The sequence below is a fragment of the Ixodes scapularis genome, unplaced genomic scaffold (genome assembly GCF_016920785.2).
Source record: "Ixodes scapularis isolate PalLabHiFi unplaced genomic scaffold, ASM1692078v2 PGA_scaffold10__122_contigs__length_95168666, whole genome shotgun sequence".
Lineage (NCBI taxonomy): Eukaryota > Metazoa > Arthropoda > Arachnida > Ixodida > Ixodidae > Ixodes > Ixodes scapularis.
In genome coordinates, this window is record NW_024609836.1 from 67071472 (window position 1) to 67094057 (window position 22586).

The following is a 22586-nucleotide window of genomic DNA, read 5'->3' on the forward strand; positions in this document are numbered from 1 at the left end:
TAACCCTTAAGCAGCCCAAAGTTTAGTCACGTGATGTTTAAACAACCCTGAATAGGCTTTAAGAGCTGACGTCACAAGCGTTTGCCGTCTGTTCAGGGTTAGCACTCCGATTTTAGCGGTACTATTGCTGAGTGACGGAACGTGTCGAGCTCTGTGGCAGAGGCTACTCAGTTGCACGCGAATCCCGCTAGGGCGCTAGAGCCGCTCTTTTTTCAGCAGCGCGTTTTTGTCGCACTTCGAGGGTGTGTGGGGCTGCTTCGGCGTTATTTCAAGTTATCAAAGGTTCAAGAGTGTTTCTTCTATTGGAGATTCGTCCAGTTCAATAATGGGAGATGTCGCACTGTTTGTCTTCACCCTATTCGACACGGGAGCGCTACTCTTCCTGACTGTCTACGTTGTATCCTTTGAAAGTTTCGAAAAAGCGCTCGGCCACTAACCGGCGTTTTCTTGCACTCCGACGAACAAAAGCGACAAAACCTCTCGGAACCCCTACTACCTACGTCTTATTTTTAGGAAAGTAAATCCTAAAGTGAGCTAGTTTAACTTTTTAAAACTCCGCAAGTGGCGGGAGTTGTGCATGAAGCTGATCGCGGTGCAAGTGTTTTTGCGGTCCTCCTTATCTGGAGCGCAGGTGATTACGCTGTCGGACCTGGAATGCGACTATTTGAACGCCCAGCAATGCTGCTCCAAGCTGAACATCGTAAGTTGACTGCTCCAGACTCGAATCCTTCGTTCCCGAAGGAAACGTTGGCGTGCTCTGCCAAGATTCAATTCAATGGACGCATAGTTCGCGTGTGAAACCGGAAAAAAAAAACGTCGGCATCGAAGAGATTCATATTTTGTATCCTTTGAGCAGTCTTTCATTGTAATATGTGCACCCCAGATTTCAGAATGCACAGACTGCCTGAAAGGTTGCAGCAGTTGCAGTTTACCTCTTACGGGTGTTCTCGAGTGCAATTCAGTCGTCAAAATCGCCATATAATATTAAGTCGGTGAACGAAATGCAGTGAAACTTTTCAAGAAAGTTTCTTTAGATGGTGCATTTGTCTTACTTCAATAGCGTCCGTGTGTAGGTTTCTGGGGAAAATAAAATGCCATTCCTATGCACAGGAAGAAGATAGACAACAAAACCATATGGCTGGTACTGCTATTCAGAAATGGTACCACACATGCTTAAATCAGCAATTGGTTGTTCATCTCAAAAGACACTTCCAAGTTTTTGCTTCATGTGGTACTACTATCCGTGAGTGGCAGCGCCAACCATACGATTTGTTTCAATTTTTTTTTTTTCACTTTGCATAGGAATAACGCATTTTTCCTTTCTTGCATTCTTCTCCATATGGACCAACATTCGCGAAATTTGAGCACAGTCAATGCACCACCTAAAGACACCTTTTTGTAGAGAGATTGTTGCACTCCGTTCATTGGCTCATTTATACTCCTTTTTTTTTACGACCGAAGAGTCCTCGAGAACAGCTTGTAGGTTGTCCCGAACATGCATAGTCAGCACATTTAGTAGTGCTGCTTTGAGTCGGTCGGTAGGTTGTCCTCGACAGAGCTGGCGTGTTGTTTTGTCGCCGCAGTGGGTGCTACCGGAGGTGATCGCTCAGGTGGCCATGACAGTGGCCTTGTTCCTCGTCAATTTCCACTGGATTCTGTTTGGCCTCAACGTTCCCATGGTTTGCTGGCAGGTTTACAAGTGAGTGCCTTCGGTGGCAGGATTATACTCGGCGTCAACTATACTGTGCTACGTCGTCGTGGCTAGCATAATTCTCGCAGTGCTTCAGCGTTGTTAGAGCTGCTTGCATGAGTGCATGCTTTGTTTTTGTGAGCATGAGAAGTCCCAAGCTTTATGCCTTGCCTGTCATTACCACCGTGGTATTGTTTTTAGCTGGCAGCAGTGCCACGATGGCAAAGACCAGTTCTTTGAAAACTAAGTTCTAAATAAAACAAAGCAGGCACAAAATGTAAAAAAAAAAATAATAATAATATATAAGGCTTAATACAGAAAGAATAAACAGAAAGGACGGACAAGGACGGACATCTTTCGACTTGAAAGTCGAAAGATGTCCGTCCTTGTCCGTCCTTTCTGTTTATTCTTTCTGTATTAAGTCATCAAAACCAACGCGCTCACGTTTAACTATAATATATAAGGGGTTGTGTTTTCTTTTATTGCCGAACAATACCTCTGCAGAGTGCAATCAAATGCTCAATCTGCCCATTTTTGATAGCATCTAATTCTTTGTAGCCTTGGAGTATGTACCGATTATGCTGCGCTTTATGGGCATAAATTGTGGGACTGCTTTCACCTGTGGGATGCATCACCAAACTATGCAAACTGTGCATCACCAAACTCTCGGTGTCCGACCAAATATAGCGTTCACAGTCCAGGCCAAATGTCAACATTTCGGAGCTTACTGGCATCTTATTCAAAAGTTGTCGGTGATTTTCTTAAACTTTCCATCGCAGAAATAGGGCCCATTTCCAGTGATTTGTGTTGTACAGCCCCTCGTAATCGTGGGCTTTGTCGGCCACCATTTTCCTGTCGCAAATTTGCGAAAATCACTCGTGACTTTTGCACAAGACAACAGTTAGTTCCAAAACTTCGGCATCCGGTTCGGAACGCTAGCGCTACATTTGGATGGAGACTGAGCGTTCAACAATGCATAGTTGAATAATGCAATTAAAAAAAAACTAAAGTATTTTTGGGGGGTGCACCCTGCACAGTGGCTGCAAGTGACTGTACTTGCATGAACGTCTGCGGGGGGCGAGACTTATTACCGTGATGATGCGCAGGTATCTCTCGGTGCCAGACTGCAACTTTGGCGTGTACGATCCGACGGAGATCCACAATCGCGGCAACCTCAAGCGCCACCTGAGGGACTCTATGATAAGGCTCGCCTTTTACCTGCTCTTCTTCTTCATCTACCTCTACTGGTGAGTGACACTCGCCACTTCATTCAAGGCCGATCGGGGGATCGGTGGCCAAGTGCGTTAACCTGCCACAACTCGTAGCATGTGGAGCGGAAGCTTGCGCTCGAGATCTCAGGGATCCTAGATTCTATCCCCACCCCTGCCTGTTTCAATCTGGTCGAGCATCGTACAAGAGTGCATTTGTTTATCGCTACTGTCTGGTACGTGTTAAAGACCCCGGGCTTGCAGCTGTGCTACGCCGACAAAACATCCCGTCTAAAGCGTGTGGCGACGCTTCCAAAAACTCAGGCGGACTAACCCCGCGCTGAACTGAACACGGGAATCCTGGGTTCAATCTCCACTCCTGCCCCTTTTGATCTGGATGAGCATTCTACCAGCATGCAGTCATGTACCGCTACCCCAGGTCAGCAGTCATAGTGCACTGGCTGAATTTCTCATGCGCAGCGTGTAACTGTTGCCATCCTCCGTTTAATTTGCTTCCTTTTTTTTTTTTTTGCTTTAGCACATCGTTGGGAGGCACTTATGTAACAGATCACGTTGGCATAGAGATGTGCCTTGTGCCATAGGATGGGGGGGAATTGGGGATCGGGGATCAAAGGATGTCAATTTGGATATGCTCATCCTCTTCTGCATATAGCAGTGGGATTCCGCTTTCTGGTTAAGAAACAATGTTTAAAGGGCAACTCCGGTCGAAAACAAAACCAAAATAAATTACTGGTATCTCTTTAATGGCACAAAATACGATCACAGCCGAAATATAACGTCAAAGTGAAGCCCTGTACTCCACTGAAACCGATTTTAAAAATGCGAGCAGCTGCTCTTTAGCGGGCGGCAAGCGGGATAGCTTTAATCAAAGAACACTGGCGCAGCACCCTTGTGACGTCGCATTGCGGTGGAGCTGCGGTGGATTGGTTGTACCGCAGCACTCTTGCGACGTCACGTTGCAGCCGTTATAGCTCATAAAAAAAAAAATCTGTCACCCTTTTAGATTTTTTCCGTCTTCACACTCACGCAGTTGTTTTCGTCCGTTTTGATAACGACGTTCTTTCTCCAAAACAGCATGATCATCGCGCTTCTAACTACACCAGCACAGCAGAGCGAGACGTATTGAAGACAGCAATCTATGGATCTTTGAACGATGGCAGGTAAGACTTTCTGCTAAATTACGAGCACCGACTGTTTAAAGTCGCATTGTTTTACCGGTTAGTTTCATATTCAGACTGTACATTGGGTTTAACAACTAATATAGACAAGCAAGAAAGGGCTTTTGTTTGTCCTTTAGTGCAGAGTGCGACTGTTTGCAAGTACAGTCGCCGACCGATTATTCAGACGCTTTCACCGAACCGTCACTCACCCCATAGGGTTAATGTATAACATTGTCCAAAATTTCGGACACCATAAAGCTCATTGCTCAATATTTCTGACAAATTTTGTCTGATTTCTTCAGTTTACAGCCACAAAACAGCCGCCGCGATAGCGCCGCGAGCTTAGTCACCGCCATTCTGGTTGTTTTGATTTTGCCTTGTAGCCTCGTGAAAAGTGAGAAATATAGAGCAGAAGTTGCAGAAGAACTTCAAATTGACATCAAGCAAGTGTAAAGTGGCGAATATGCGCAGAAGTTTCATATTTTGGCTCAAAGCAATTTTCCGGACCGCTTGACTATTGGGCAATTTCGGGGTCCCCTCAGAGTCCAAAAAATCGGTTGGCGACTGTACGGAACCAAATGCAATGATCATTTTTTTATTTTATTTTTTTTATTATTCACAATGGTGGTGTCATTTATTCTTTACCTTCATGTTTTGTCAGAGTTGTTCAGACGTACACAGTTACAAGCACAATATTTTTTTCGTTGACTCAACAGTCGTAGTGGGGTCCCAGATTGAAATAGCATATGTGTTCACATTTCGTGCGAATAGACTCTTTCCAAAATTCAGTCTGGCCACTTTGATCACTATCATCATCTGTGGAACGGCATCTGTGCCATACCAATGGGGGCCTTCTAGTGACTGGTAAAGGGAGACGTTGAAGATGCTCTTGAGCGGATCTTGCAAGGCCTGTACATTCGGGGGGTCAGCACGACGCGACGTGGGAATTGAACACAAGAGCTAGCTACGTAAGCGTTTATTTCTAATAACTCAGATTCAGTCAATCTGTGGGCGGCACACAATCGGCTTTAAAGCACTTCGGTGTATGGAATTTTCTCGAGGCATCCAAATGGGTTGAAGCTTTGTTCTGAATGCAGGTTCTTGGTCATCATCGAACTGAAAGTGATCGAGAAAGAACTCGCACTGAAGAATTCCTCGCGTGCCGTTGACTTGCGAAAGCGGCGGTGCCAATACAAGTTCATTTCCGCCATTGATATGGCAAAACCTAAACTGCTTTACAAACCACCAGATGGCACTGAATTTACAGTCTCGCGAGAGAGTTCTAGTGGTAGCGAGAAATTCTCGGTGTAGCACGTGAATGGCAAGGAGGAGCTTTGACTCTTACCTCCGATGCAAACTTCTTAACTTCACTAGCACCTCAACGTTTTTCGAGCATCTGTCGCTCTCATTCTCTCGGCGACTCAGACATAGCCTGAAGCAGTGTTTTCAATGTCACTGTTTGTTCTATCAAACGTGCTACAAGCATTCATTACATAATGCGACTGCGACACAATTTCTATTTTTGCAGACGTCCGGCCGCGAAAGGCGTATTTCGACGAGCCGCCACGGACACGTCGGCGCACCAGGTTGTGGCCCTGCGCAGTTTCCGCCGAACCAACCAAAGTTTTCTTTCTTATCGCGCGGACGTGTTGACAAAGAGGCAGCTATGGCGTAGCAATCGACTTTCGATTTCTGCACGGTCACAGAGTGCGCATGACTAAGCAGACTTGTGGCGAAGGACGGGTTCCGATCCGTCTCTACGGCACGGCGAATGGAGCTTGCAAAGCAGAAAGAAAAAGAAAAAACAAGTTGTCTGCGGTCTTCCCAATTTTGTATTTTTTGTACTATGTATTTATATGTGTGTACATGAAGGGAAGCTCTGTTTTGTTCGTTTGTTTGGATCATCTGTTCGTGCCAGAGTTGGGTCGAATGAAATTAAGTGATGCCAGAATCGTTACGTAACGTCGCTAACGAGGAATCCACGGCGTGGTCAGTACAGTCACCCCAAAATACTGAGTCACCCTGCTTTGTCCCTGCTGGAAATTCACGCTTAGAACAACAGCATTAAAACGTAACTGCAGCGCGAGACGTTCAGATGCTTCGCATGTTTGGCCAGGTGGGTAGCTGGTCTATATCTTCCTTTGTTTTTCTAGGAGTGGCGGGGAAAACGGAAAATATTAGACGTTCGAATTCTTAACATATTTTAATGAGAAAATGTGTAGGATGTTTGTCGAGTATTCAACAAAGCAGTGTACAGGACTTTCCTCCATCTAACATGTGCTACTACTTTGAGAGGCAGTATGGACCCAGACGCTGAAATTCGCAATCGCGAACTTCGACGTTAGTGTTAATGTCAACAGATTCTTTGTGAATGAAGGTTTTTTGCTGTCTCGCCTATTTTGGAAAGACGGGCCATTTTTGTTTTAACTGTTCCCTTAGGCTTGGAGCCAATTTTTCTAAAATGAACAAATGTTTTGCATTTCACAATGCATATGTTTTAAATACCAATTCCAGAGATTATCAAAATGCATTTACAACATTGAATGTAGCTATGTTTTTTTTTTTTTTCTTTTCACTGTTTCAGAATTTATATAGGTTGTAAACGAAGCCTGCTTTTTGTATTGCATCGAGAATCTGAGACGACGAAGAACGGAGTGCGACCGGCATTGCATAAATTGGGGAAGGGATGCAGTCACGTCACTTGAAGCGCCCTATCATTTCCAAGGTGTCCCGGGACATGTACATTGTAGCATTAGCGCTTACCGTGAATCGCCCCTTAATATTTAATTCTTCACGCTCTTTTTCCACCTGTACAAATGCAACATTTTAGGCCTAGTGTTTCCCTATCGCAGTGTGGCACTTTACTACTTACTCACGATGAGATTAAAATAATTAATTTCTTTGTGCGAACGCGAGCGAGTGTTGGCAAATGCGTGTGTGTTTTTTCTGTTGTTGGTTTTCTGCTTGCAGAAAAAGAGGGGAACCAAAGTGTACAGCATGTTGAGATCAGCAAGCGTGCGTCTGTGTAACGAATTTCCAGGGAATAAAAAAAAAAAAGAGTGCATGCTTTTACGTCAACGAAGAAACAAAAACAGTGTTTGTCTGTGTCCGTAGGCTCCGTGGCAACCGTCAACGAAGAAACGGAAACTCTCTATTCGAGTACGATGAAAGTCATCTGCGTTTCTCTTCGCCACCTTCGGTGACCGCTCCCAACAGATTTGCGTTGCTTTTTGTGGGCAGAAAACGGGCAACAGGCAATACATGTCACGTCGGCTGTTTTTGCAGTTCAAAGTCATCGTTGGCTATACTCCGCTTCACCTTATGTTGTACCGCAGAGAAGGATAGAAGCACGAGCTCATAGCGTTAGAAGCTGCTTTGAACGCACGAGAGTTTGTGCCCCCGGGATGTGCCCTAGAGCAGGGAGCTCGCGCTTGTAGCCTTTCCTGCGGTACATCATAAGGTGAAACAGAGTATAGTGTCGCCGACGGATTAAGAAGAGCAAGGCACGGCACGTCCCCGGCATTTCGTCGTCGCCCTGCGGCTAACGAGATTGCAACATTGGCCAATAAGAACGCAGAGTAATATATTGCAAAGCAGAAGCATGAGCGCAATAACCACGTCTTGCATTTTTTTTTAAGTTCTTTGAACTAGACTAACCGTGTGCCCGAGCCTTTTTTCCACTGAACCTTGCCAACGACGAGGTTAGCTTTTGTGGGAGTTGACGTGGAGAACATTTCTACCTTTGGCAAGAATTGAACTAAGTTAAGTATAAATGAAAGGCGCAATGGTCAATCTCGGCCTGAGAAATGCGGGGCGAGGCGGGTCTTGAGCACTTTGTCGCTCTGCAGTCATTGAGATTGCAGCATTGACCGACGAGAATCCCAAACTGCAAATCGAGAATGCGCTGTGTTGTTGTCTCTGTTCACGACGCAGTGCGTTTTCGATGCAGACGGCGCGGCCACGTTTGGTAATGCTCGAATCTCGCGTTCGCGGAATGAAGAGCCAAGGGTGTCCCCTACGTTCGCGACGTTTAATTGTGACCTCCGTCCGCCGAGGTGCGCGGGGTGTCAGGAACTGTCAAAGGCCCTCAGAGGCTCCAACACGTTTTTGACGTTGGTTTCGACGACGCTTCCGTTGCACACCATCTGTTGCAAGACTAGGTGGAGCTTGTGGAATTCGGTGATGATCTGGAAGTCGTGGTGTCAAGGTCCAGCCTCGTCTCATATGTTAACCCTCGCCCGATTTCGCACATGGTTTCACCGGAGATGCAAATTGATTATTTTCCTGAAAATCTAGGATCTAAAGTACGAGCCATTTACAACGTGCTTCACACTAACGCTTGCACAAAATCGCCCAAAGTTCATGCCATTCTTATCGTGTGCATGACATTACAGTAGCCAATAGGAATGAAGCGACGAGCATGTACATAGTATGCCCTGTCCTGCGTCTCTCAAGTTGTCTATGATTATGGCGTGCTGCGCAAATGACCAAGGGTTATTGTAGACCACGTGAAGATCTGATGCACAGCCGAAATCTGTTGCATGGCACCTTCACCACAGTAAGCCTCCGTCGAATCGCAGGCACCTCTGAAACTACCACCGAAACAGTTTCACTGACCAAGGGGTGCTCTCTGTAGGCCAATGCTTGTGCCCCACAGACAGGTTGCCCTCTCCTAAACCGGGTTGTGTTATCTGTTGTCTCTGCTGAAAGGAAGGGGCCATTTAAGACTCGAGATGAGAATGCAAACTGTGCAAAAGGATACATGTTTCTCCGTCTGAAATGAAAAGAACAAAATAAATGGAATGTCTTGCCACGTTACAATCTGCGTCAATTTTCGACCATGGCACTCGGAAAAAATCAATGCAGCTTTGCGAGTGTTGTGGCATTCTGTTGCAGCAGGAAAAGGTGGAGATTGCGTGAGATCTCTCCACGCTTTACCAAAATCAGCACTGAAGAGGAGAGAAGGAAAGAGTACAAAGTGGCCATTCACGGCCATTTTGTATGTTTTATTCTATTCTATTCTAAAGTTAGTGAACCAAGTTAGTGTTTGACTTGTGAACTGCTTGCGGTAAGTGCTACATAGAGCGTGTAGAAGTCTTGCTGAAATTCTTATTTCGGCGAGCGTTGAGAAAAGGATTTTTCTGAGCTAGCCAATGGCTTGGCTATGGCTAGTTTCGTGTCGGCTACTTGGCAAGTCTTACCACGCCTGCGAAGTAGACGTCCAGGACTTGCACGAATGCATGGACAAACTCGTACACCGCAAGGTGGTTCTGAAAGGACCAAACATGGGCAGTGCTTTTATGCTGTGCCCCATGTAAGCAAACCGCCATGTTGAAACTTGAATGTCAATTCTCAGAATTTCTCAGTGATATTGCGCGAATCATGTTCTTGTGTTTTTGTTTGTGCTTTGATACACGGTGATATATCGCGAATAATTGGTTTAAGACTTTGGCATTAGATTCTTCAGTTTCAAATGAAAATTGATAGATAGTGTTGGAAGTTAGGGGAATCTCACTAAAGATTTTACAAAAGTGCTGCACTTAAGTATTGTATGCAGCACATCAATCTAAGAATCGTAAGAAAATGTGGTGATTTCTTTTTCCTTGGGTGCTATGACAGTAATGATGTAAGTATGCTATGGAAGTCATTCCTACCACCTGAACTGCCAAAGTGTGCAGGAGTAAATAAATACATGAAATTGTTTCATCAACGCCACATTTTGCAGCAAATCATTAGATTGAAATGGACTTTCTTGGTATTTTATTTACGGACATAGACATGTCATCAACCATAGAGAAGGAGATGTGGGAGGGAATATTTAGACAATATAAAGTGATCACTAAAACAACGCCGAAATGTTCATCTCATAATAAATGTTATTAACAAGACTCAAATCGTACAATAAAACTTGTTTACATATTTTAAGTAATAATAAAACCATGATAACAAAATATTATAACAACAAATCATCTTTTTTTTATGTAAAAAGGCTTGCAAAGAGCTGACCTCTGCACCATCAGTGCCAATGATGAACAGGAGCCTTCCAACCTTCCGGTAGACAATGCTGAAGCCCTCGTGCTCAAAGAATGAACACTGCAAGGAAGCAAACGTGTTTTAGTACTGGGGCAACCTTACAGACATCTAGATTTTCTTTCTAAGCTGTCAGTAGGTCAAACTATTGGTTTATTATGCCTCATGTTACATCAACCTGGTGTTCATATCGGTCCCCGATGGTATACTCTTAAGTAGAGCAAAAGCTGGAATTTACCAATCAACAGCTTCACTTTTAGTGAGAAGGCTCGAGAGCCTGCATTAGTTTAATTTGGTAGGATAGTGCTGTTGTATGTAATTATTTTAGTTCGTTGCACTTTCTGTAAAGCTGAGAAATTTATGTTTAGTTTGTTGTGATATCTGTAGAATGACAAATTTGTCTTGTGTCTCCTCTATTACTGCACCTGTTATCGCAGCTCTTTTAAATTACTTCATTACGTCTAGAATAAAAATAAAAAGCACAACATGATTAGTGCCTCCCACTCGTGGCTCCTTACGACACTCATGCTGAATCATTATTTTTTAGTCACAATACCATAAAAGTGGTTCATTTTTTTTTGTATTTATTCTCAAATATGGAGTGTATTGTTTGTTATCTTTTTTGTGTGTCTCATCTTTCAAACTTGACTAAACGCGAATTAATCTATAATTAGTATCTTTTTGTCCAGTGTCCTTGGCACAAATTTGTACTAATAAAGTTCAAAGGTATAGTTTGACGTCTTAGAATATTTGAGTATGCATAAGTCGATCTTTGGTAACCTGTAGTGTCGTGCAATCGATCATTAATCACACACGTAAGTGACTGGTGAAAAATCACTTACGCTGGTTTGAGTCCGTGATAAGCATTTCTGGACGAGGGCTGTGCTGAGTTGAGCACGCTTCGACTTATCAACGTGGTCGAAGTAATACGCATACCTAAGTCTCTGGTCGAAATTGGCGATGAAGAGAAACTTGTACATGTCAGCTTGTCCGCTTGGTGCTGAAACATATGACGAATTCAGAACCCTACAAAGTTAACCGCGTTCCCTTGGAAGAGCTCTTTCCTGCGCGTCAGTGATTCTTGCGGGTAAGCACGATTCCAGATTGGCGCGATCTTCAGCACATTAGAAAATAGGGAACCGTTACCATGCTCCGCGTGCCATACTATCGGAGCCTTTGAAGTATGCTTTTAAGCACGCACCAGGGTGATACCGTGACCGTGGGGTGCACGCTTAAAAGCATGCTTCAAAGGCTCCGGTAGTCCGATACGCGGAACACGATAACTGTTTTCTAAAAGACCCCATTGTGGACGCTGCGGTTTTATGCCCGTTTTAAAAGCGTTAGATACGGTGTACGAACTGTGACCTTGAAGCAACCGTCGAAATCATTCAGGAAATAAATATACAAGTGCAATAGTATTAAACCTGAATTTAAATTTTAAAAAGAAACTGTCAACGATGCACTATAACTAATCACGCTGTCGACCGTGATCAAACATCAGCGTCGTTACCTGAATGCTGAAAGTGCTTACGCTGAGGTGAAGATCGTACGAGAAGATGGTCTGAGAACACACTTTTCGCTAGAAAACGATGATATTTTAGTACAACAACGTGGTCCATAAGCTACAACACTGAGTTATCGGATCACCCGGAAGATAAATAATCAGTTCGCGGAGAATCCATGACCGGTTGAACTCGAATATCCCGAGAAACACAGAGAAGCACGCGGCATAGTTGCGTCGTGGCGTCCCTTTAAAAATGTCGCCGCGAGCCCTTTAAAAGTAAGTGCCGCCATCTACCGCGAGCAGCACCAACCCTCCTCAATGACGTCATGGCTCGGGAAAGTATCCCAGCATGCAAAGTGACGTAGCGATGGTTGTTCATGTAAATGGCGGCCATGCAGTGATGGAGGACGTTTCTTCGGCACAAAACCACTCGGGTCAACTGGGGCCGCCCGGCGGCTCTATGGGCATGGGTGGCAAGATGAACGCGGATGACCAAGCCCAAAGACCACAGTATTCGATACCCGGGATATTACACTTCATACAGCACGAATGGGCCCGCTTCGAAATGGAAAGAGCCCAGTGGGACGTCGAGAGAGCGGAGTTTCAAGTGAGTCCCTTCCCTCTTGTATTTTTCTTTTTACTTTTCTTTTTTCATCTCCGTTCAGTGCCTCCGTTCCGCGAACAAAAGAGATGTGTGTCGCGCGTCCGTCCAACTCCGGTATGCGTAAGCGAGTCGCAAAATTTGAGCGCTCTTTAGAAATGCCGTTGGCAGGGCCGAGAAGGCCAGCGCGGAAGACACACTCGCCGTTTCATACAAACGCTCGGGGGTCTCCGTGTGCCTCGAAAAGCAATATGGCGTCCGGAGTTTATTGGAGCGGCCTAGGCCTAAAACTCGGCGAAAACTGGTGAATTAGAGCGGAATAGCACGGCTCACCGTGGCGGAAAGCATTGTTTAGGCCACGCCGCCGACTGGGCCTCTCCTGGGCAAAGCGCTGGAAGAGTTTTCGACGGGCCTGTTGACGTCCGTGACGCTTGTTGTCGCCCGTTTCGCCTCTTTGTCGGCGATCGCATGAACGCTCGCGTCTCACTGGTCCATGTTTTGCTTTGGTGAACGACTCGCTACTCGTGGTCGTGAACTGGCGTTTGAACCTTACCTTTGCGGGCTCAGGGTTCGCCCAAATCGATGTGTCGAGCACACGTGGAGTTTTATTTTAGAAGCGTTTTGTTGGCTACGTGGGCGCTTGAAATGACGGAGACTGTGCCAAGGTTGGCTCTCGCCTTCGAAACTTTTTTTGAGCTGCGCTCTGCTTTTGCTTGTTTTCTTTTTTTTTTATTTATTTTTTTTCCCTGGTCCCGTCATACACCCTTTTTATATCTTTCAATTTCTTTCTTTTTTTTCTCGGTATTGTGAGTTTGTAGTGTATGGGAGAACCATCCCCACAATGACGCTCGAAAAAATTAAACAAAAAAACAACGTCGGAGCTGTTTTGGCAATTGTCGCTATCATTTATTTTATATATATATATATATATGTATTATATTGTGCTTATTGATACCGTTCGGCAGCCCATTTATGTGGCATGCCGGAATGTGAGGCATTCTGGTTTGCTTTTCTTTTTGTTTTCCGTGTTTCGTGACGTGTGAGTGTTCACTCGCAGGGATTTTTTGCGTGTTTTTCTTTTTCTTACTGGGTGGTGACGCATGACAACGCATAATGCCGGTTGTTTCTGCCGTTTTACGTTGCATACCCTTTAATCGGTGTGATTTGTTTCGAAGAGAACGCTGAACTTGGATTACGGCTTTGTTTGCTTGAAGCAAATTCCGAAATCACATGTCCCGAAAAAAAAAATGGATTGATTGGAAACGCACGAACGAGTTTGTGAATATTAAGCATGACGAAAAAAAAAAAACAGACTGTGGGGACAAACGTCACATACACTAAAAGGTCTCAACATAGCTGTGTTTGAGATCTTTTTGGTGTACTTCATTTTCACCCGTTCTCGTTTTTTTCTTTTTTTTTTTTTTTTTGTCTGAGAATTTTTTTTTCTTCTGGCGAGTTTCTGGCGGAATCAAAAAATAGGCAGGGCGTTTGTAATGTAGGTGTATCATCTGTAAGCCATTGGGTTGTAATCTAGGTGTACATGTTTGTCGCTGTTGACACACACACACACACACACACACACACACACACACACACACACACACACACACACACACACACACACACACACACACACACACACACATACACACACACACAGATATATATTACAGCGTTTTACTTCTTTCGTGGTTTTCACTCACTCTGGTTGAATCGCGTTCGTGTTATTTAGAGCGGTATAAACTAACAGCTATGCTCAGCGTAAAAGTGGTCCACAGGAGTTCAAAAAATATAATAAAAAAAAAGAAGTCACTACCGCAAGGTGCAATTAGCGACCCGAAAAAGAAATAAAAAAAAAATGAAACTAGGTCGACTCAAGCCAGCGATTTTCTTGCGGAAAACATACAAGTATAAATAAAGCAAAATATATTTGGATGCTAAAAAAAACGCAGTGTGTTTAAATCTAATAAAGGAGGACCTGCCAAATTTTATGCAAAACACCGCTTTAAAAAACGGCACTGCAATAATTTTCTTTTTCATCTTGTAGAGTTACTCGTTGCATCTATAAGAAAAAGAAACCGGTCCTTTTAAAATGAAAAACTCGCACTGCAAGTCGTGGTCACTTCAGATAGAGGGCATCTCAGATCAGGTAGATCCCGTTTGCGTGTCAACGGCCTTGCACAGTGATAACTGATAAGGTGATCTCTGATCTACGCAACTCGGAGAACGTGCACCGTAAGCTGTCAAACGTACTTAATTTTTAAGTAAGAAAAAGCTAAACGCAGACATTTGTCGGGTTCGTCTCGCGTCGCCACTACCTGGGACATGGATTGGGTGTAGTACGTGGAATTTGTTGCATTGCAATACCAGGGGCCCTAAACTCGTCAAACACAAAGTTGGAGCCGAAAGTTTGCAGAGCGCGCTGATTGGACGTTGGCGAAAAAAAACGCGAAGTCATCGTCGTGATAGGCCAATCGGTGCGCTCCGTCAACTTCGGCCCCAACTTTGTATTTGACGAGTTTAGGGGCCCTGATGTGCTACGTTGGTTGTTCACCCATTTCTGGGGCGATTTTCACGGTCCAGGCGCATTGTGTTTTTTTCTTTGACCTAATTGACAGCAAAAAGAAATAGTAAGGGATGCATATCAAGTTAGAATGATGCCGATCTCGTGGGTGCTGCCGGAATTGTTTGGGACGTCACGTCCGCTCTGATTTCTCGTTGGAAGAATGTTGGATTTTCTCTGTGTCAACTTGTTTTCGTCGAGTGTTGTAATATGACAACAACTGATCGTTGGAGAATCCTGGGGTACAATAAACGCAGTATATAGTGAACCTTTCCACGCCCTCTGCAGCAAGAGGCACGATAGAGAAAATGCCCTTTGTGCCATTGATTGGACGTGCGAATAGCAGTTATTTTTATTTTCACGGCTTTTATGTTCCTTCATTCCCATGTTCTTTTCTCTTTTTTTTTCCCCTTTTTGTTGTATTAACTTTTCTTTCTGTAGTGGTTCTCCATCGATCATTTTTACGCCCTTCCGAACTGTCTTCGTTCGTGAGTCGTTGGCACTTCTGAGTGTTTTTCTCTTTCAACCCTGTAATTCACTGGGAAAGACTGTCAACAATCGGCAAGTTTAGTGTGTATAGTTTGTGCGCGTCTTTTGGAACCTTTATTGCTTTCGTCAAGGTGATGGAGGGCAAGCTGTGCATTGTTCAAAGATGTTGTGTAGCGCATTTCTACGGATCGAGTGCGTTTAGCGGGGCAGGAAGTTGGGGAGAGTTGGTTGATCACCTTACAGGATGAGGATGTCCTTCAACAAATATGCGCTGTTCCCACTCTGTAATATTAATTATTCCCAGAGTGAGCTTTGCATGGCTACACGAGGAGCTCTGCAAGAAGGTACATACATACAGTTGCAAGGAAGTGTTAGTAATGATTATGTGGGAGAAACATGTTCTGGTTACATTACATAACATGCTGAAGTGGGAGCACTGAAGAGCCCACATAAGGAGGGCCGAGAAGCTTACATAACTACATGTTCTGTTGCATAACATAACATACTGAAGAGGCTATCGTGAGTTCTGAAGAGGCCATGCAATGAGTACCAAAGAGGCTACGTGAGGACTGCCAAAGACTACAAGGAGACTCGTACAAAGTAATCAGAGCTAAAAGGAGGGTGCCGAATATGCCACGTAAGGAGTGCCGAGGACTCCGTAATGAGAACTACACGAGGGATTACCGAACGCATGCTTTACGAGCACCGATGAGACAACAATAAGGAGTACTGCACTAGGTGTAGTCCACAACAAGTATTGAAGATTCTGCACGGAGGAGAGTATCGAGGAGTCCACGGGAAAAGTATCAACGAGAGTATGTAAGGAAGAGAGCAGCGAGGACAATGCACGAAAAGTGGCGTGAGGAGACGTACTCAAGCCAAACGTGCGCGAGGCTTTTTGCTGAGATATTTGGGTGTTGTGCGCCAAAAGGTTCCCAGGCGATCTGAATGAACCCCTCCCCAGCGCTTGGATGGAGATGACCTTCGTTGATTTGACGCGCGGCGCGCTCAAGCCCCCGCGGATTTGCGGAATTTTCTTTTCATTCGTGTGGACTGTTCAGCGTCGCCACTAATCCCATGCCTGCCGAGCACACTCCCGTCAACGATAACATTCCATCGCTGCGTGGAGTTCTAAACTCCATCGTAAACCAAGGGCCTTTTTTTTTTTTTTATGATTTAGGAGGTAGGAAGAGAAAAGACGATGACAAATGTGTTCATGTACACAATGTAGAATCATCCTCTAGCTACTTCTCCGCATAATCATGGCTCAGATTTGGGCAATTATTACGAGGTGGCGCACAAGCTCGTGGATGTCCCCTCCCCTCCCCCCTGAAAGGAGGTTGCGGCCTGAGTTCTCGGTCGTTCCATCACGCGTTCAACGAAGCCGTCAGTCGTCACACAGGCGTTTCTCACTAACCCCCCCATCATCGTGGACGCTGTTCGTCCTCCCCGAAACTTTCACGCGGTCTCCTCCGTACGGATTACACGTCTACGCCGACTGATGATCTCGTCGACGCGCGATGGAATGGCTTGAGACCTCATGCGGTAACGTTTCTTTTCAAGAGGGCATCTGAAAGGCTCGTGCCGCGTTACGATAAAGGTCTAAATCCGCAGAGTAATTGCGCGGAGGAGTAGCTACATTGTGTACCTAAGATGTGTGCATTAAAACAAAAATTCATCACTAAATTTTGTTTAACGCGGATTCAAGAAAAAAACTTCGTACATAGTGCTTTTATTTTGTGTGACAGTCTTGTCTGTTAAAACGGTCCCCGTTAATGTGGGCATCATCATAGACAACATTTTTGGGGTCGAACTGGGTAAATACAGACCTTGTGTCGTTATTATAAACAGCTCGGGCAGGGTGCAGGCAAGGGAGGTGCCCGTATTCACGCGTCACTTCTGTATGACCGACGTACTACGGTACTACTCACTAAGTCCACAGGCAACTGAAGAGAGTTTGGACGAGCCGAAGTTTGTGTTAAAAAAGTTGACGTTCATTTTAAATTATTGTGAAAAAAAAAAAAAAAAACCAGAACAGCATTTTTTTTTTATGCCATTTGGTCGCAAGGTCATTAGCGGAACTCGCCGGGATTTTATTTAAAGCGCCGGCAAGGAACATACGAAGAAGTCGACGAAGTTTTGAAAATGCTGGCGATCGATGATGTATATGTGCAGGTGAGTTAAGCCGTCGTCGAGAGAACGATCGAGCAGAGAGTTTTGTAACAGGAAATGTTTTGGAGTGGGTCACGAATACGTTTACATAATATGATGGAGGCACCCAGGATCCTTTGAAAGACCTCGAATTTCACAACGCAATCACAACGCAACTCTCAAATAACGTGCTCCGGCAATTTCCTGCGCTTTTTTTTTTTTTTTAATTGTGTTTTAGGGCTGGTGGGCAAGTCTAGAGCTTTACGAAAATATGAGTACACGGCCAGTTGTCTCTACAAAAGAGTGTATCCCCCGGCGGGAATCGAACCACTGACCTTTCACGCAAACCTTCATTCCACGGATAATGTCGGGAATAGTTGTCTTCCGTGTTTGTTTGTTTTTTCGTTCAACTGCAAATGTATTTAATAAAATCAGTGCGACCTCCCCCCTTTTTCGAGCGCGTTAAAATGCCGTCTCTTGGGATGCGAATTTGCTTTATCCTTCGAATTAATTATTTTTCCTTCTTCGGGTAAGCAACGGGTTATTCTTCCTGGCCCTACTCCGTGTCCAATCGGTCGATTATTTTTTGTACCGTTCGATAGCGTGGTGGCTACGCCGCCCGCTATCGCGGCACGACCGACGCGAAGCTTCGTCGGAAGACAAGCTCGAAACGCAAAACAAACGGGCGATCATACACACACGCAAAAAGAAAAGGGGGGCAGCGTGGAACGCTGGCCGGAACAAGCGAGACACGCTTCCGGCCAAAGCCCCAAACCGGCTCATCTCCGCTTTTATCTCGGGCCTTTTATTTCACCCTCCTCCTCCTCCTCGCATTGCGAGAGCTTCCTCGTTGCTCCCCTTTGTTGTGTACGCGCCGTCCTCCGGCCCTTCCCTCCCGGAGCTGACAGTGCGCTGGTGGCTACGCGTTTTTGCCGGCCCAATCCATCGCTACCCTTTCACCGCCTGACCCCGACTCTCTGTGTGTGCCCCCGGCTCGAGATGGAGGTACGACTTGTCCCGACGAGTACGTAGCTTCCATCGCACTGTCAGCTTAGGGGGGTCGAACGGTGTGTGGTTGATCGCATGACAGTTGTTTTCTTCCTTTGTTTGTTTTGAGTTTTATTTTGTGTGTGTTGTGTTTCGGGTTGCGTCACGGCGGACGAATTTGCGTGGTACGGCGGCGGCTCGTCGGGGTTGAAATTAGAAGGGAAACATGCCCCTGGGCGGCGCTTTTTTTTTTTATAGGGGTAATGCTTCCGGTTTCGGGCGGGCTAATCGGGTACTTTTTTTTTTTTTCCTTAGGTCGCTGTCGGAGTAATTCTCGATTGACTGTTTGGTACCTATTCGAATCTGTCGTGTTTTGGCTAGAGCTCGATTCAGCTCGTTGCGCTCTTTGATTCGCGTCGGGTGATCGGTTGGTAGGTAATTGTGATGGAAACTGCTGCGAGGTTTCGCACGCGGCTGACAACGGCCCGCGGGACGAGTGATTGATTGTTATTGATGGGGAAAAAACAATTGAGAGACGTTTACAGATCTCTGTAATGCGAAATTGGAGCGCAGCTCTTGAGGTATTTTGATTTTGCTAAAGAGGCTTTAGGGAAAAATATCTACATGTACAAATATAGACCTCGTACTCCTGCGTACATAATATAAATGTTATATATATCGGGTGTTCCATTTGAATTCAAACCGATTTATTAGAAAAAAAAATCACCAAAAGATGCACTAATGCTGTTTGGGCAGGTGAGTTTTACGTCCAGGGGGACATCATAGAGGTGGCTAATCTTTGCGATAAGTCGAATAATTAACTAAACTTCTTTAATTAACTTTTTTAATTTCTGAGATAATTATATGGTTTCAATTAAAAACGTCCTGAGTGTAATCGAAAACCACTATATCAGTCAATTTTAGAACGACTTGAAACTCGGGGGCGCACCAAAGGCAACACTTGTGCTGCTGGCCCAAAGCTAGCAGTGGCGAAGCGCGGATGATTAGATTATCACCTCGTGCCGCCACCTCTACTTTATATATATATATATATATATAGATATATATATCTCAATTATTTATTACTATAATGCTCATATGAGGAGGAGGGGGGAAGGTACGCGGGACCCTCCCCTCCTCCTCGTCCGCTAAATTTAGCGGGGAAACTGAATTGGTGTCGAGGTCATGTGCCGTCAGTTTTACCGCTAAATTTAGCGGGGAAAATGAATGCTCAGTGTTGCATTATGGGACGTCCCAGACCTACACACCAATTCAGTTTCTTCGCTAAATTGAATTGGTGTGTATAGGTCTGTATAGGCCAGGCTAGGGTGCCTCAATGTCCTTCTGTCTAGGGTGATGCCACCCTTTGTAGTACCCGATGCCGACAGCACGCGCTCACGGGTAAAATACAAAGAAATCGACGAAAACAAAATGTCGCCATAGCACAGTCAGCCCTACAAACGTGTGCGGGGACACGCCCTTGCACGCGCTTCTGAACAAAAAATAAAAATAAACGTGTGAGACAAAATGGCGAGATGCCACCACCCTTAGCAAAGCGCACATGAAGGCACCCTAGGCCAGGCTCACAACGGTACCCGTCCACGTGATGTCGCGTGACGAGGGTCACGCTTATTTCGTCACGTGAACACGGCCGTGAAAAAAAAAAATTGGGTTGTGTGTGTGTTTATACAGCCTAGAACTTGGTCTGCCTCAGAGGGGCGACGAGTCTCCCAGCTGTAGATGAGAAATTTAGCCAGTGCGGTACAAACCGCTAGCCTGGGGTCTTTAACGTGCATCACGCAGTAGTGATACACGACCGCACGCCGGTACGATGCTCATCCAGATCGAAACGGGCAGGGGTGGGGCTCGAACCCAGGATCCCTGGGTTCTGCAGCGCGAGCTTTCGCTCCACGTGCTCCGAGCTGGTGTGCGCTAGACCACTCGGCCACCGATCCCCCCACACGGCCGTGACTTCACTATCGGGGCTGCGTACCTAGGGATACAAAAGGACGAAGGAACCGGCTTTGTAGATGCTATATATGCCGCATTTCAAAGGGTGGCGGTTGTTGGTTGCCGCCCATGCTTGCGGTCGGAACGACGTGATGCGGGGAATCCTTGCACTGACTGAATGACGGATGGGGCGGTCTTACTTCTGCTTGCAGTGTAGGTCCTCTCGTCAAAATGATTCCCTCTTGTTCTGTTGTTGTTTTGTTTTTTTAGTTGCGTGCGAATAGTTTCTTCTTCGAGCCTCTCACTACTGTACCGTGGCGCCATGCTGAAACAAAAAACCCAACTGAAATCGTGAAATTTGTTCTCAAGCTTCCGCTTGTCCATTTAGAAGCTAATTTTAGTTCTAAATTGACGAACTGTGACCTTATAATGAGTGATGAACGCAGGATGTCAGGACATCTCTGCCTAACATATACCCATGCTCAACAACCGCAGTTCAATTTCTAGTTTTTTTTTGTTTTTTTTTAAGTTTATTACATTGTAGCATTCACAGTTTCTGTTCCCTTTTCAATACACCAGGCGCGCGCGTGCATCGTCCCGTTTTGAAAGTGTGCTTTTCGAGCGTACTTTTCTTCCGAGTGTTGATCGTGTCGGGTGTGCGCCCCGTTGAGTGTGCTTCTAACCGAGCACCGGTGCACTGCGGAGAAGCAACAGCCGCGGAGCTCGCTTCCGCGGGTGTTGCTTCTCCGCAGTGCATGCGTCACCAAAAACTAAACTACCCTTGGCTAGTGTATGCCAATTTTTCTTTCATAGAAAAAAGATGGCCTTGGGTAGCTTGCGGAAAGGGGGGGGGGGGGGGGGGGGGTCGCCTTCCGCTCCTAAATCTGCCTATGATTGCAGACACCGTAGTTTGCGGGTTGAGTGGTTAAATCGAAAGCGAGTTGGAAAGTCTTAACGGTAGCGGGCGATCGATTTCTCAAAAGAACGAAGGATGTGGACGATGACGAACGGCCGATACGCCATTGCATGGTGGGTGGGAGGGTGACCTCCCTTCCTCCTGGCTAGATAGAGGCAGATCCGCGAGGCAGCGATGACTGGACGGATAGATGTACGGGTGTAAGCCGGTTGGGGCACAAAGCGATCCCTCGACGTTTATGATCCGGCTTTTTATGGGGAACGGCGTCCGTGCGGCTAAGGTATATCGTAACCGTGCGCGCCCCGCTGACCCAAGATGCGCGTGTGTGTGTAAGAGACCCGTGACTAAAAACTGCCAGCGCAGCTGCTGCGCTGACGGCCGATTCCTATGTTTTTTTTGTTTGTTTGTGCGTGCGTGTGGTTGCAGTCGCGCGTTTGAGGAAGCGGAACGCAGCGGCTACCGCTTTGGGGTTGATAACTGCCTCGTGATACCGCTTTTGTATTAATAATGTAGTTTTGTGCCTATTTCTTTATTTTATTTCGGAAGCATCGTGGAACGAATGCGCGGTGTATTCGCTCGCTGCCATGACTATATGCACGTTTATTTATTTATTTCTATTTCACATACCCGCGGGGTTAGATAGAGTGCATTGTAACATGGAGTGGGGGTCAAACTCCCCTTTGCAATGATGTGAAAACCGGGGGCTGGGTTCCCGTCAGAAGTCGAACTTGTCTCTTATCCCTAGCCTCCCGGGCTTCTCGTCCGAAATAAAACGTATACGTACTTACAATGTATAAAACTGCAAGTTATTCTAAGCATGCAAATTATTGTTTGTTAGTAAAATGGCGACATTGTAGAGGCAATTTTAAAGACGACGGCATTAGGTAAATATAACACAGACGCTGGAAGGCGGATTTCACGAAAACGTGGTTACTGCCGAGCGCGCGCGGACCGCGAGCTCTCGCCAGCTCTCTTTTCGTGTCGTCCAAGTTGCCTTTTGGGCAGGCGGAGGGAGACATATTCGCACGTGGTCATGGGCACGAACGGTGGGCGAAGTAGGTTGTCGTCTGCCGAGGGCAGCGTTTGTTTAAAGCCTGGAAAGAAGGTCTGCGATGAAAGCTCGCCCGTCAGCACCTGGTCGCCCAAAAGCGTAGCAGTAAATGGCTCTCCCTTTCACGATTTTTTTTCTTTCATTTCCGTGTTATTTTATTGGTTCTCTCGTGCTCCCTGGCAATGCACTTCACCTGATTTTCTTTATTTCTACCTCGTAAGCGTTTCGAGGGAGCGTTTATAGACGGGAAATTAAACGATTATAG

At 45.7% G+C, this 22586-nt stretch overlaps 3 protein-coding genes across 7 annotated transcripts in view; 2 read left to right on the forward strand and 1 right to left on the reverse strand.

The window, feature by feature from the left end:
* The first annotated feature begins 164 nt into the window (after positions 1-164).
* Positions 165-7171, forward strand: LOC8038335 (protein cornichon homolog 4). Its single transcript, XM_002412519.5, has 6 exons — positions 165-397; positions 632-700; positions 1584-1699; positions 2797-2937; positions 3994-4079; positions 5608-7171. The coding sequence occupies exons 1-5, from the start codon at positions 326-328 to the stop codon at positions 4043-4045; spliced, it is 450 nt and encodes a 149-aa protein (XP_002412564.1). The 5' UTR covers positions 165-325; the 3' UTR covers positions 4046-4079; positions 5608-7171.
* A 917-nt stretch (positions 7172-8088) lies between these two features.
* On the reverse strand, positions 8089-12898 carry LOC115315335 (AP-4 complex subunit sigma-1). 3 transcript variants are annotated; one of them, XM_029974589.4, is made up of 6 exons: positions 12768-12898; positions 10952-11109; positions 10086-10172; positions 9281-9349; positions 8842-8853; positions 8089-8266 (listed from the first exon to the last, which is right to left on the reverse strand). In XM_029974589.4, the coding sequence occupies exons 2-6, from the start codon at positions 11087-11089 to the stop codon at positions 8147-8149; spliced, it is 426 nt and encodes a 141-aa protein (XP_029830449.2). In that variant the 5' UTR covers positions 11090-11109; positions 12768-12898; the 3' UTR covers positions 8089-8146. The 3 variants fall into 3 exon arrangements, with proteins under 3 accessions (XP_029830449.2, XP_029830447.2, XP_029830446.2); XM_029974587.3 differs by lacking the exon at positions 12768-12898 and adding an exon at positions 11641-11882; XM_029974586.3 differs by lacking the exon at positions 12768-12898 and adding an exon at positions 11620-11882.
* LOC8038336 (striatin-3) overlaps positions 11936-22586 on the forward strand; it is a 68961-nt gene continuing 58310 nt past the window's right edge. The window contains exon 1 of one of the 3 annotated variants that reach the window (XM_029974583.3): positions 11936-12220. In XM_029974583.3, coding sequence (XP_029830443.3) covers positions 11963-12220 — 258 coding nt within the window. In that variant the 5' untranslated portion in view covers positions 11936-11962. The remainder of the gene's footprint in view (positions 12221-22586) is intronic. The other 2 variants (XM_029974585.3, XM_029974584.4) reach the window with 2 other exon arrangements.